Source organism: Emys orbicularis, chromosome 5, assembly GCF_028017835.1.
Source record: "Emys orbicularis isolate rEmyOrb1 chromosome 5, rEmyOrb1.hap1, whole genome shotgun sequence".
Lineage (NCBI taxonomy): Eukaryota > Metazoa > Chordata > Testudines > Emydidae > Emys > Emys orbicularis.
Window position 1 is genome coordinate 57,980,056 of NC_088687.1, and position 15,792 is coordinate 57,995,847.

The following is a 15,792-nucleotide window of genomic DNA, read 5'->3' on the forward strand; positions in this document are numbered from 1 at the left end:
TTCCCAACCAAATGAATACTGCTCATAAATACCACCTATTCTATAAAATTTTGTTAGAATATAAGCAATGGCTAGAATTAAAATTTCATGAGATGTGAATAACTGGGGAAATGTAGTATTTATGTGTGACTCAGTTTCCCTGTTCAGTGTGGTATTGTTATCTGCCTGAATCAATCATCATGGCAAATCCCAAAGGGCCATAGCTTCCTTGTAGATCAAGTTCCATCCAGATAACAAGGTCTAGCTGGATATTAAGTTTATCTTATTGTGTCACCAAAGCTTTCATTGACCATGTCATCAATGGCCATGTAGACATTCCTTGGTAAACATACATTGTAATTCATTGGTCTTCCGTCTTAATAATATGTCCATTCCAAGAAAGCCAACCAGTGCTGATGGAAGCGGTTGCTGAGTTCAGCTTAGGATAGCCCCATTTCTGATCTTGTCCTGCCGCTTAAAATGGAGCAACTGACAACGATTACAAGAATCAAAATGTCAGTCCAGTGGTCTTCAGCCTTCTTCAGTGCACATGTTTCACTTCCATAAAACAGAGCTGGTATAACCAAGGGTCTAGAGATCTGCAGCTTTCGACATGCCCACTGTCATGACATGCCCACAGAGAAGGGCCCGAAGCACAGTAGCAGCTGCTCTTATAGGTGCGTCCACATCTTTTGAGCATCCTCTGGCACTGCAAGACGCTGCCCAAGTATTTGACGGTTGCCACCAGCTCAGTGTCCCATGCAAGCAGGTTAAAACTGATCTGGTTGTAATCTGGAGGCTGCTTGACAGTAATGGCCAGGGATTTAGTTTATTATTGAACACCTGCCTGAAAGCACAGAGTTAAATCACAGGGGGATTAAGGAACGCAGGAAAGGTAAAACAATGGCCCAGACAAGGAACATTCCCTCAAACAATAGCCAGGTTTATAGCCATATGAGGAATTCCTCAGCCCCAACACTGGCAACAAGGGTAGTTCCAAAGACACTGGTCCGCTAAACATAACCCTAATAGAAAGGGAGGGAAGAGGTGGTCAGAGAGGCTGGCCAGAAGGGGTCTGTGAAAAGGCTGATAGACTAATGACATATCTGCACTTTGAACTGGGGGCATAATTCCCAGCTCGAGGCGGCATGCCCAGGCTAGTTCTGATCAAGCTGGTGTGCTCAAAATAGAAGGTAGCCACAGCAGCATGAGCAGTGGGAGGGCCTAGCCATCCCAAACACAATCCCGTCTGAGATGCTAGGAACGTACTTGGGGCGGCTAATCCCCTCCCACTGCTCACCCTGTCATGGCTACTCTATTTTTAGTGAACAAGCTTCATCAGAGCTAGCGCATGTGCATCTCCTCGAGCTGGAATTTATACTATCAACTCAGAGTGTAGTCATACCCTGAGAGAGACAGAAAAAGACAGAGGGACCAATTTGCAAGCCATGTAGGGTATTTTTCCAACTCAGAGATGCGGAACAAAACAGACCCGCCTGAGCTATGGATAGACAGGCTAAGATTATCTAAGGGAATACAGGCCTCTTTATTTTAAATCTAATTCTCTAGGGCTCTGTTTTTAAAAAGCTGTGTCTGTATCATTACTAATGTAAGCTATCACAGGCTTCCAAAGAAAAATGCTTGCAGGCTCCAACCCCAGTTGGACCTGCTGAATAAGTCACACTTGGTACCCAGGGGACTGTAGCCCAGGCCCTGATCTGAGAGTGGGTGAACCACAGAATCCCACTGCAGGAGAGGTAAGAAGCCAAAGCCTGACTGCTCTGGGGAAGCACTCAGAGACCTCAAAAAGGGACAAGGATGCAGCCCAATAATGGTGACATCAGCCATTTCTATTGTGAACCTGTTTTCAGTCACTTAGGCCCAGATTTTTGAAATACGTAATTAGGCATTGCTGCAACTCAGCATTGCAATACCTAACTGATTTAGGCACCTAAATCTCATTTGATTTAGGCCTAAATCAGTTAGGCATTGGAACACTGAGTACAGCACTCCCTAATTACCTTTCAAAATCTGGGCTTCATGACTTTCTGAAACTTTCACCTTTAGAATGAAAATCTCCAATTGTGATTGAAAGCTTGTACAAAAATGTTTCAGTCATTTTTGAGTAAAGGAAAGCAAAGAAAACACTTTCCCTGTTAATAATAAAATTTTTGCAACTCTCTTTTCAACCGCTGGGAGGTATGAACTTGAAATTTAGCAAGGTAATAGCCCTCTATGGAAAACGTCTTTCAGTGTCTAATGAAAAGTGGCTCTTATTTGACCAAGTAATGAGCCTTTTAAAAATCTTTTGCTGTGCATGGGCAATAGATTTTGCACACCCTTCCTTGCTATGCCCACAAACCATGCTGCTAAGGAAGCTCACACCACATATAAATGTGGGGCTAACTGCTGTGCACTCATAAATGTAGATAAATTGCACATGGGCCGAGGCAAAGGTTTTGCAAATGCCTTTGATTCAATCAGGGAATGTTTCATCAAGTGTGGAGATGAGATCCTCACCCATTCTAACCTCTTTACACCAGGTAAAATGGCCAGAGCAGCATAAAAGGGCCCCTGAAAGCCCATGGTCAGATGGGGCCGGATTCCACTGGTGCAGGTACTGCAGACACAACTGTGAGGCTGCCTTTTGAAGACCCGCTCGCAAGCCCTGGTGTAGGGAGCATGTCAGGGCAGAGCAAATGCACAAAGCACTGTGATGATTCCAGGCAGCATTTCAGCCCAAAGGGCCGTCCAGGGAAGCGGGTGTAACGCTGGGCTGTCTATATTATGTTAAGGACCTCTCCAGCTCCTGGAGCAGCACAGAATATGGAGGGCATAAAGGTGTCTTAAACCCACCTTAACCTATCCTTTGCCCCCCTGCCTCACGCAACAGTGTCATCTCACTCTAAGGGTACGTCTATACTACCCGCCGGATCGGCGGGTAGTGTTCGATGTATCGGGGATTGATTTATCGCATCTTGTCTAGACGCGATAAATTGATCCCCGAATCCACGCCTGTACTCCACCTCGGCAGGAGGAGTAAGCGGAGTCGACTGAGGAGCCGCGGCAGTTAACTCGCCGCCGTGAGGACGGCCAGGTAAGTCGAACTAAGATACTTCGACTTCAGCTACACGAATAGCGTAGCTGAAGTTGTGTATCTTAGTTCGAACCCCCCGCTAGTGTAGCCCAGGCCTAAGTGACTAATATTATCTCATTGTCTCCTTCTGCTCCAATCGTCTATTTGCTGCATCCACCTGCTGTCTACAGTCTAATATTTAGATTGTAAGTTCTCTGGGGCAAGGACTTTGTTATACATTTGTACAGTGCCTAGCACAATGGGGCCTCGGCCTCAATGCTCTACCACACGAGAAATGAAATAAATAAGTGAGCTGAAAAACAGTTCCCAGAGAGAAGCACAGGAAGGGAGCTCAACTATGTCCTTCCTCAGTCCAAATGCACTTTGTAAGATACTTCTCAAGATGCATTGGAATAGAGGGAGGGCTCCTGCGTAGGTTACAAAGGGTACAGGGAAAATCCCTGCTCTAATACGCCTTAGATCTGCAGCCGGGAAAGGGATAAAGCAACTTCTCCGCCCTATCTTTTGTGAGACGAGCTCTCTCCTGCAGACTTTACAAGGCGAGGAGAGGGGCTGCTTTCAGCAGACAACCAGGGCATTCTGGGGGCATACAGGCAAATAGTAAATAGGATGAAAGCTTAGATAAAAGTTCTAAGGCCAAAGCTTTCCCCAGCACTGATGCCTGCAGTTAATAAATCAAAATGGTCTGATTTTCAGAGGTGAAGGTCACCTTCAGTTCCCACTGAATTCAATAGGGTTTGGGGTGCACAAAATTTTGGCGTAAGCCAATAAAAGTGCGGATTATTAAAAGTACTCTTTGTTGGCTTAACTCTGCTCCCACTGGCTTAAAGGCAATGCTAAATGCTTTTGAAAATCATACATGTAATGTATTGAACTCAGTATTATGCCTTTGCAGGACTAGGCCTCTAAATTATGTCTTCATTTTTTGCTCCCACAAATCGATCTATAAAAGTATAATAATCAGAGTTTAAGCTAAACACTCAAATATACAAATGCAAAATGGGTAGCTACATACGTTAACTGGAACTCATGTGTAAATATCTATTTGCATGCACAATTCCCCAGTCTGCATATTACATCAGTAGCTGGTAAATAAGAGGCTATTAAGGAAACAGGGTAGGAGTTAAGGTTCTGTCATTAATCAGAAACTTGCTAAGAGACCAAAAACAAAGAGTAGAAATAAATAGTCAATTTTCAACTTTTCACAAGGTTAACAGGAGGCATCCTTTGGATCTGTACTAGAACTACTGATGTTAAATATGAATGAACAGTGTGGGAGAAAAAATTGCAGATATCAATATGTTTTAGGTTAGTCAAGACTTGAGAAGACTGTGAGGAACTTAAGAGGTTCCTAACAGACACTGTGGCGGATTAAGTCCAGATTGTAAGTAACAATTCGGACTACTCATATGTACTGGTGGGTACAAAAAAACCATTCAATGGAAAAATAACTGAGCCTCAGTCTGACAGTAAAATAAAAGCTATTTGCTCAAAGAAAAGCAGTGGTCAAAAAATAAACAACACATTAGGATGTATAGAAAATAATACCAGAATACAGTAGGTGGACCACTTCTCTGTAATGATAAAGCAGTTCCCTATGTATACACATAGTGTGTGCTCACAGTTACTTCTCTGCACGTGTATGTGTACAGTGCAGCTTAACTAAAGATTTTCACAAATGCAGCCCTTCAGGACCAGTCCTGCCCTCATGCTGACCCCACCCCCTACACACATATGCCAAAACCTGAAAAATATCCATTAATACATACTATAACTTCCAGGTTATAGTTACATTTTCATAACATCTTAGGCAAGATCACTTGAGAAGATTTAACATACTGTCACAAAAGGGTTACATTAGAGAAGGAAGCCAAACATCGTAATATGCATATTTCCTGTAAAGATCTTAAGTGATCTTCTTTCATAATATTTGTGCGTTACCATCCAGTGTCAAATAATACCCCACACAGTGGTACAAAGTAAAATACACAAAACATTAAGGCTTGCACTTTCTTTTACATTCATAGTATTTTGTTTTTTAAAGGTTAATGTACATATACACACAGTTCAAAGAAGCTTTCTGATATTTTTAGAAAAATCAATATCTTTCTTCTGACTTTACCATGTTGTTAGGGTTCACCTTTTGTTTGTTTGTTTTTAATAAAAAAACAACACTGGAATTTTCCAGTATTTATTTGCCAGTGTGACAACTCCCATGCAGTTCATTTTAAAATATCAGTTAAAACCATTAGTTTATTTATTTGTACATAGCCTTTCAGGAAAGGAATCAAAGGGAGAATAACTATACCTTTCATTTTACAATTTGGTTTTTCATCTTTTACACATCCTTAAATAAACAAAATTTAAAAATAAATTTTAGTACTTTCCCCAATTATCTTGGTCCTGGAATACATTTATTATCTTTTTCATTGTATTTCATTCTTTTGTATTTACAAGTCCTCTGCCTTGAATATATAGCAGCATCTTATTTTGGAAGCACCAAGTCCAGTATATACAAAGCCAGGAGGAACATACAAAAAGAGAAGTCAATTTGACTAAAATTAAGGAGTTCTTTAGACTAGTTTTTTAATTAACTGTCAAAATAAAATAAAAAAAATCACTTCTACAATTTCCTCTTGTGAAGTAGTAAAGGGTCAGACTTCCATAACACAAATTGTCTGATGTGATTTATCTGCACAATACTACCCTGACTCTTGTGTAGTAAATTAAACTTTTCAAAATGTGTCATTAAGCCGCCCATAAAAGTCATCTCAAATTGTTTTTTCCAAAAAAATATGATAGACTTACAAATCTAATTTTCAGCCTATTTTTTTCAAAGAAAGGACTATACTTGCTCTCTGCCAAACACCTTTAAATAATATTTTGTACTTCCATAGAATCTTCCATCTGAAGATCTCAAAACTCTTATGAGTTTGCAACACGCTGTAATGTTGGTAAAATTATCGTCCCCATTTTATAGGCGCATAGAGAGACTTAGGGCAGAATTTTAAAGGTATTTAGGTGCAGATAATCATCTTGTATGATTTACAAAAGTGCCTTGCTCTTTAAACAAAAAATCAATGGGAGATAAGCCCCTAGGCGCTTTTGAAAATCCCATCAGGCACCTATTCTGCATCTTTAGGCACCTAAATACCTTTTATAGTCTAGCCCTTAGTGGTATTCCCAAGGCCATGATGGGAGTCTGGCATGCTGGCAGAGTTGGAATCTGAAAACAGATCTCTCTTTCAATTCTGTGTTTTCACTCCATAACCATCCTTCTCTAGTATTTCCCCAGTACCAAGAGATATCCTAAAAATAATTAACGGTACAGCCAGACAAATAGCGTGGAAAACATCTCAAATTAAAAATTAGATCTTGGGGCTGTTATGAAAATGACACATCTTTTGTATTTACTTGTTGCCTGCATTCATGGGAGCAGAGTCTTCTTAAGGTACGTCTATGCTTACCCGCTGGTTCGGCGGCAAGCAATCGATCTTCTGGGATCGATTTATCGCGTCTTGTCTAGATGCGATAAATTGATCCCGGAAGTGCTCGCCATCGACACCGGTAATCCTGCTCCGTGAGAGGAGTAGGCGGAGTCGACGGGGGAGCCTGCCTGCCTGCCGCGTGTGGACCCGCGGTAAGTACCTTTAAGTTCGAACTAAGATACTTCGACTTCAGCTACGTTATTCACGTAGCTGAAGTTGCGTATCTTAGTTCGAACTGGGGGCTTAGCGTGGACCAGCCCTTACACACAACACATTTACCTGAAATTGGTTTTCCAAATAAACTAAATTGATTTGTGAGATAAGCAGCAGCTGTTTTAGAATTTTGTTTGTAGAGTTGATGAAGGTATCAGTGCGTACAGGGAAATGATAGAAGAAAAAAGGGAAATTAGTGTGAAGGCTAAATGGGAGGAAGAAACAAGAGGGGAGAGAGAGTTGAGAGGATGGCCCACTCATCAAGATTTGTGTGACCTCTGTCAAAGGGAGATGAGCAGAGGTACATATTAGGATGAGCTGACACTGTCGACCCTCCCAACTGCCCCAATAGATATGAATTGGGGGATCTACAGAAAAGGCTATTCTTCCTAGTCAGCAATAGGTGCAGAATCTCCCGCAGCAGGAAGAGAAAAAACTGCCATTAGTGACTACCCTTACTCTAATATCTGCAGAGAAGGAACAGCTGCTCTCTTTTCTTGAACCCCTCAAGGACCATTTTGCTCTGCCATCCTATTAATGGCCTCACTGGATTCCCCCTTCTGCCACCCTCTGAACTCCAATACAGTATTTTAAATATCTTTTATTATTGGTCTTAGCATCCCAGACACTTGAACTCCATTTTTATCTTTTGCTCTTTGCATACCCCTTTGCATTTCCTTTATTTCACTCTTAAAAAGCTTCAAAGTTTATTGCTCCCTAGAATTTTTATGAGCTCTACTTTTCTCCCAAATACCTTAAACAAGTTGCCATTCATCCACATATCGGAGTGGAGTCTAAGATGTTAGTTTTGACCTACAAAACCCTAAAGAGTTTGAGGCCATCTACTTGAGAAAATGCCTCACCCATATCATAATGCCACAGTTGCAACCAGATGATGTCCTCAAGCTTGATTCCCCCTTCACTATAAAAGGCCGGGGAGTACTGGCAGCAGGCTCCCCATAAAAGCTAGTTTTCTCTGAACTGCTCTGACCCTCAAACTCTGAAATAGCCCCAATTAGTTGGTTTTCCAGGCGCTCTGCAAAGCCAATCTGTTAGAGCAGGCATTGTGGATGGCAGAGGCAGTGGAGTGCACTAGAGGTTTCATGCTGTACGGGTCATGTGTTTAGTGACCAAATGATGTGTGCAGTGAGGGAAGAGGGAGAAGTGTTACTGCTTTTGATGGTTATATGTTCTGTAACTTCTGAGTCATTGTGTTCTTAAATGTGCATCAAGGGCACCCAGCACTTTGGTGGTCATTCTTTGGTGTAGAGTTTCTTTAGACCAAAACAGAAATAAATACATAAATATCGGCAGGTCTTATAGTTTTATAAATGCCAATTTATGCTGCTAATTAAATTCCTCATTTTACTGACACTGGATTTTTAAATTTACCTGGTTTTGCACCAAAAATCACAGTACAGCTGAAATTTAGAATCAGTGAACAAAGCTCAATTAGTTACTCAAACTACCCTTAAGATTAAATTCACTTACCGTACCCTCCTTATTCAACAAAAGTATGTCCCCTCTAGTACATATGCTGATTTAAAAATAGATCCTTATAAAAAAAATTACAAATCCTCCCTTTATCTTCATAATTTCATGACCAAGTTTTCCAATTATGCAAAATCTCCAGTTATCCCAGTGGCTTCTAGCCTAATGGTGTTAGCAATCGCCCCAAGCATTTTAACAAATACTTGCTCGCTCTTATCTAGACCTAATAATAATAAAAATATAGCATTTATCTAATGTGTTTCTTATATAGTGCTTTTCCATCAGAAGAGCTCAAAGTGCTTCACAAAAGAAGATAAGTACCATTATCCCCATTTTTAAAGATGGGGAAACTGAGGCACTGAACATGACGTGAATTGCCCAAAGTTACCCAGCAGGCCTGTGGCAGAGATGGGAATAGAACCCAGGTCTCCTGTGTCCCAGTCAAGTGCTCTGTCCACTAGGCCACACTGTCTAATGGTTCCTTTAAAGACTCAGAATTCTTTTTCTTCTCAGTACTTTAATCCAGAGAGACTCAATTATGCCTGCTATTTCAAACTAGGCATCTCAACTCACCACTTCATGTTTCTTATTAACATATTGCAACTATCCACCACCCCCTCCATTCTCTACCCTTATAAAATCCACTGAAGCCCTCCAAATCTCTAGCTCTGTAAGAAGAATCATGTAAGAAGAAGAATCAGTGCTTGATGAGACAACAGTAGACTAGAAGGGATAACAGTCAACAATCACTACCACCATGCAAACTGAATTTCACTTCAGATATTAAATACAACTTCACAAATCAGAGGTGATTTCAGTGACAGAGAAAAAGACATTGTTTTTCCTACATTAAAAAATTCTCATAACCATTGAGTTGAGAAGCTCTAGAACTTCCTTGTTTTGGAGCAAGGGATTGAAATTTGGCAGGGGCATTGCCCTGGTGTCAGTCATGTGCCTTTTGCTGTTCCCATTCGGGAAAAGAGCCTGAATGTGGCCATGCTGTAAGCCACAAATAAATAAACATTGCACATTCTCACTAGAGATTTGTCAGAATTTGGCAACTAAATTCTCTATAGATTCCATCTGTATTGAGCATGCTTCAGCCCAGAGCTGGAGAGGCTTTAGGGACATTTCCCTGCAACTGTTATTTCCAGCAGCCAGTGGCTGCTGTAGCACGAGGCACCAGAACTGAGAGCAGGGAGACTGTCTCTTTTGTGCTCTCAATGCTCCCGCTTCTGGTGCCCAGGGACTTTGGAGGAGGATGCACCCTGACTTGAATGCAGAAGGGACAAGAGCCAGACATGGTGGGGAGGAAGGTGAGGGAACAGATTGGGACAATCAGCTAGTGAGGGAAATTGGTATTGAGATGTGAAGTCCGAGACTGGGGTGGAGACTAGGACTGGCTAGGTGAAGAGACAAGAAGCTAAGGGGTAAAGCGGGCAGGCAGAGATGACTGAGACGGTGACAGTCTGGAGGGGACAGGGCAGAAAGGGTCCGGCTCGGGGGAACAGAGGCAGAAATATGTGACCACTAGACCACACTCCCCTCCAGAACCTAGTGTGGAACCAAGACACCCAAGCTTCACCAATCCTGACATCAGAACATGTGTGCGCAACCCACTGGCAAAGCATATGTCTCATCCCCCTCTAACCTGGTCCACACAAAGGATGACAGCCTACTACTGCTATAAGTTGCTCCATGAGCTCAAGTGGCAGAGGATTTAAAAGTTCCAACTCTGCTGATGAACCATGGGGGTGTCAATATGATGATTCGTGACTGAATTTCTGTTTTACCAGCTTGCTTTAAAACAAAAACAAAAAAAACTAGTAAATTACATTTTAAAAAACTCTACATTAAAAGAACACTATTAAAGTTAAAAAGTACTCAAAAGTTAGAAAATGCAAAGCTATTTAGGCATTGCTTCACTCAGCGGAACAATGCCTGACTGATTTAGGAGCCTATGTCTCATCTTCAAAAGGCACTTAGGCACTTAAGAGTCTAAACCCCATACACTGTCTATGGGGTTTAGACTCTTAAGTGCCTAAATTCCTTTGGAAAATGAGACTTAGGCTCCTGTAAACATCTGGGCCTCAATTCCCTCATCTGTGAAATGGGAATAATACCACCCCTCCCCCCATCTCACTGGTGTGCAATGAAAATAAACATCAATATTTTTGCAGTACTCAGATACTATAGCAGGGATCGGCAACCTTACAGAAGTGGTGTGCCGAGTCTTTATTTATTCACTCTAATTTAAGGTTTTGCGTGCCAGTAATACATTTTAACGTTTTTAGAAGGTCTCTTTCTATAAGTCTATAATATATAACTAAACTATTGTTGTATGTAAAGTAAATAAGGTTTCTAAAATGTTTAAGAAGCTTCTTTAAAATTAAATTAAAATGCAGAGCACCCCGGACCAGTGGCCAGGACCCAGGCAGCGTGAGTGCCACTGACAATCAGCTCACGTGCCGCCTTTGGCACGTGTGCCATAGGTTGCCTACCCCTGTACTATAGCTATAAGTACAACAGAAAAGCCAAAGAGGAAATTAATAATTCTGACTTCAGAGCAGGGTTTGAGTAATGTGCAGTAAATGAGGAGAGAAAAAAGTAATGAACAGCTACCCATTCAGTGAGCATTGTCCATCATGTGCACTGAATGAGGTAGGGATCCTGGGCAAAAAAGTAGTATGTGAACATGTAATTAAAGACTGCATCATACTGTATACACACGGGGACTGAATTAAAGTTGTCTGTACCTTTTTCTGGCATTTCCTAACTTTCTGAGCACTTCACTTTACAACCCTCTACTGGTCTTTTAATGCAGTGGTCTCCAAACTTTTTTGATTGTGCACCCCTATCAGTAAAAAAAATTTTGAGCACGCACCCCCTGCCGCGCCAGCGCTACCATTTTTGCCGAAGCAAAAAAAAATAAAAATAAAAAAGCCGCTCGGACTCCCGCCCGAACTGCCGAAGCACCAAAAAGCGCTCCTCCTGCTGCGCACCCCCAAGGATCCTCTTGCAAACACCCTGGGGTGTGTGCATCCCACTTTGGAGACCACTGTTTTAATGTAGCTTTTTGTGTGTAATAATTATTTGTATTGCCTCAGGATCCTAAACAGGGCTTAGCGCCCCATAATACTAAGCACTGTACAAACAACCACCACAGAGCCTGTGTCCCTGCCCCAGGGAGCTCACTATCTAAGATTCAGACAATATACAACATGTGAATAAATACACAAACTGGTAGGGGAAGGAGAAATACACCATAATAGAGATGGATGTGATTATATCACTTTGTAGCAACAGTGGTGTCAGTAGTCACAGGAGTTTGTCAGGATGTTACACCAGTGGTTCTCAAACTTTTGTACTGGTGACCACTTTCAAATAGCAACCCTCTGAGTGTGACCCCTCCTTATAAATTAAAAAACACTTTTTTATATATATAGTTAACACCATTATAAATGCTGGATGCAAAGTGGAGTTTGGGGTGGAGGCTGACAGCTCGCGACCCCCCCATGTAATAACCTTGCGAACCCCTGAGGGGTTCCAACCCGCAGTTTGAGAACCCCAGTTTACATGATAAATTTAAATTTGCCTTTTTTTGTATCCATGCTTTAACTTTGAGAGTCTTCATAAACTGTAATAATACGAAAAGCTCTATTTCACCAGGCTACATGTTTTAAGCACATGATTTTGGTTACACAAATCAACAACAAATAAAATCAATTGTGAATAAAATAAAAACTCACCTCATTTCCACCAACAGCTTTGGTTAAAATCACTGCAGAAGATACAGGAGGTGGCATACAGCCTACAGTCTGCAAACTAAACACAAAAAAGGAAATGCAATATTCACTGCAAGACACTAGCACTAAACAACCATCAAAGCTGAACAGAAATGATTATTCATCACAAGCTCAACTGTCTAGTGGCTAGAGCACAGCACTAGGAAGCAAGACTTTTATGTGTTCTGTTATCATCCACGCCACTGTGATCATCCCTGCTCTGTGATCCTGAATAAATCAGTTAACCTTAGTGACTCTGTTTCCCCATCTGTACCATGGAGATTATAACACTTACAATTCACAAAATTGAGTCTTGATTTATTTATGTGTGTAAAGTGCTTTGAAACACCACATCTATTATGGAAAATATGCAACATAAGACGTATGCATTTATTTTTTCCACAGAAGATACCATGTTCTAAAAAGGTGGACCACTAAGAAGGGGGCGGAGGGAGAAGATGTAGGTTCATTATTTTAGGTTCACATTGTCCTCTTCTACTTTTAGTTAAAACATTTTAAAACACCACTAACTTTTTTATTTATTGCACGTTAAGAGAAGTTGTCAAGTGTTTCATCTTTATTTGTATTTTCATTCTCTCTTGTAAAACTCTCAGAAGACTGAAGATAAAAATTTTCTTCCTTACTGTTTTTTCTACATCTATTAGTCAAACATCAATTGCTTTTCCCCCTAATTTTTAGAAACGCAAATACTAAAATAGCTGTGTTGCTCACATCCTTGTTTGTGCATCGATGATGCTTTAGTAATGTGTATGGTGAATGCTACTGCAGAGTGAGCACAAGAGAAAAAGAGCAGGTAAGCTTTTTTTTGTTTAAAGTACATCCCACAAAAATAGAATGTACAAAAATTAATCATTGGTTATTTTTAAATATATATTTAATATGAGAACATGCCACAGCAGATTACACTAAATTTAGGAAGTTAAGTTTTAGGCCTAAATACTTGACAGTGTGTCTTTTGAAAGGAAGGGGTCTTGAGTTCACGTACCACAACAATGTTAGCCACTATGGCTTAAATAAGTTTTATATTACATATGCAATGTTGCAGGCATTATATCAGTAAGATCATAATGCCCTAATCTTGCAGGGCATCTTCTATTCACAGTCGGTAAGCTTACACAAGTAGTGCCTCTGGTTTTACAAGGTATGCAACAAGAGTTCAGACTCTGCCCATTAGAACTTGAGGCTGTTAAGGGCAACAAAACCAGCTAAGGCTCTTAACTGATAATGGGCCCAACCTAAACTTGCCAGTGTTTATGTTTCTGACCCACTATTCTGGTTCAAGGCCATCTCTAGACATTAACTACTTTGAATTTTAAAGTGTTAGCTCACACTCAGAGATGTAATATCAATACCCCTTTGGTGTTAATATCACTTTATAAGCCAGCACAGAAAGAAACTATATTACAGAATAGATTTGCTGTTAATGAATGCTTAGAAACATGAGAAAAAAATTAAATTAGAAGGAATGGATAAAGGATGATCGATGTGGCCACTTTATCAGTCACAGTTAGCCTTGTTAGAGAAGGAAACTGCAAACGATGGAAAGCAGCATTATATGGATCCAATCATGCAAGGTTTGGAGTACCTCCTTTGAGGTGGTGAGTGCCCTCAATGCCTAATAATGCCAGTTGGAGTTAAAAGCATTTAGTGTTTTTGCGGGATCAGCTCTAATTTATTTATTTTTTAAAGAGGCAATATATATATATACATATATATATATATAAAACAGTCTGGCAAGTTGATGGTGCCTCTCTAACAAAAAAAAGAAAAAGAAAAAAAGCAGACAAGCACATGGTGATATGGCTGCCCTATCCACCGCATCATATCTTGATTTAATTAAATCTCTTAAAATGGTTAGTTCATGAAACTTCTCACCTGAAATAATAAAGAGCAAAAAGGGGTGGGTTAAAATAGAAGTTATCAGTAGAGATTTGAAATGTATGGCCATCTCCAGTTGACAGAAAAGGGATTTCTGCACTATAGAAAGAGAAAGCTTCAGTGAATAAGATTTGTGTGAGCCACTTCGAAAATCAGATATTACATTTGCAAGTTTTTTTTTTAAATCACTCTACAGACATACTTCTGAATATCTTTTATAAGAACATATTAATCTATAGAAAAGCATGTTGTATGCTAAATAGAAAATATTTCTAACAGTCTGCATATCAAATGAGTTTCAAAATATGTATATTAAAATAATAGCCTGAAAACTATCATTATTTAATAAGAGCTTTATGCAACACACTAACAGTGTGTGTGCCATGTCCCCCTCTCCTGGCCAACAGCCTAGCTGGTAGAAGTAATAACAGAGATATTCCATTAGGTCAGGCAGTAGAAGTCTGTGCTGTGGGTATGAAGGTCTTGGGTTCATATGCTGATGATACCCCATACATACTTTTCCAGTGTGTTACAACTATTTGATTATTAAGAAGCCCTGAAATCACCTGCTTCACATATGCAATGAACACCATCACACGTTAGATCTTAAAACCTTAGTGTTGTAAATGGTTACATTCTTATAGAATCCATTCCAATGGTGGAAAAGATTAACATAGGCAGGGCACTCAGTTGCTTCTTCAGGTTTCTTTTAAAGGGACACTGTCAACTTGAAATCCAGTCAGTCGACAAAAATGAATTAAAATTTTGTGGGTTGTTTCAGCTTGTCTTTTATTTCATCCTCCCCTCTCATCCCTAGCCTCCACCCTCAGGTTTATTTGTTCTAAACAGCCTAAAAATAATTTAAAAGCAAATGGCTTTCAGATATCACATCATGTAAAAAGGAAAGAAAGAAAGAAAAATATGCAACAATAGAAAATTAAAATTTAAAAGCTTGAGAACAAAGCTAAATGAAAATGAAGGTGCTGATAAGATTTGAATTTGTCCCCTAAATAATTTATAACAAAAAAGAGGCAGCTACTCTGGACAGACAAACGCAGCACTCCTAACATTCAGGAGACTCAATCATTAACTAACTACAGAAGCACTGCAGGAAACTAACTTTGGCCTTGATTGTTGTACTTTTTAGGCACAGCCTTGTGTTGAGAGCAGTGCTGAGCCACATAGTCCCAGAGAGAGCACTAGCAGGTACTCTGCCATGGGAGGCAGAATGGCTCTGGGAGTTCATGAGAGCACAGTGGCAGCAAACCCCCATTACACTCTTTTGTGAGGAGAAACTTGCCAGCCCCTGATCCTAGCTCTGCTATTTGGTGTGTGAAAAGAGAAGTCTTGGCCCCACCTCTTCCTACCCCTCCCCATCTTGATTGGGGTACCCTAGTGCCTCTAGAGAATAGAGATAGAGCCGTCCAAGTGTTCCACAAAACACAGGGGCAGCAATTCAGCCTGGCCGTTAAGCAGGCTGTGCAAGGGGTGGAAGGCTCTTTGCATCCTCCCCTAACCCATCCTCAAATGCCCACATAAGCACAAGGCAGAATCCGGCCCAAAATGAGCTAAACTAGAATTTAAAAGGTCCGAAGTTGTATCCAGTTTATTTGTTTAAGTAATGACAGAACTCAGTGGTTCTGGTTTCCACTGTTCTCCCTGTCCTGTATGCTTTGCAAAGGGATTACAGCTCCCATAGAGTTTTCCCCTTCAGCATACAGCTTTCCCCTTCACTTGCATACAACTGCTGCTTGCCTGCCCAGCATTCTGAATAGCAGTATTCATAAAGTACCCTCTTAAAATAATTTTCCATGAGTTCACAAACCTGAGCATTCTTAGT

General features: G+C 40.6%; 1 protein-coding gene across 1 annotated transcript in view; it reads right to left on the minus strand.

Annotated features, from left to right (window-relative positions):
* SLC10A7 (solute carrier family 10 member 7) overlaps nucleotides 1-15,792 on the minus strand; it is a 188,993-nt gene that overhangs the window by 160,579 nt on the left and 12,622 nt on the right. The window contains exon 4 of the mRNA XM_065405265.1: nucleotides 12,018-12,093. Within this exon, the coding sequence (XP_065261337.1) occupies nucleotides 12,018-12,093 (76 nt within the window). The remainder of the gene's footprint in view (nucleotides 1-12,017; nucleotides 12,094-15,792) is intronic.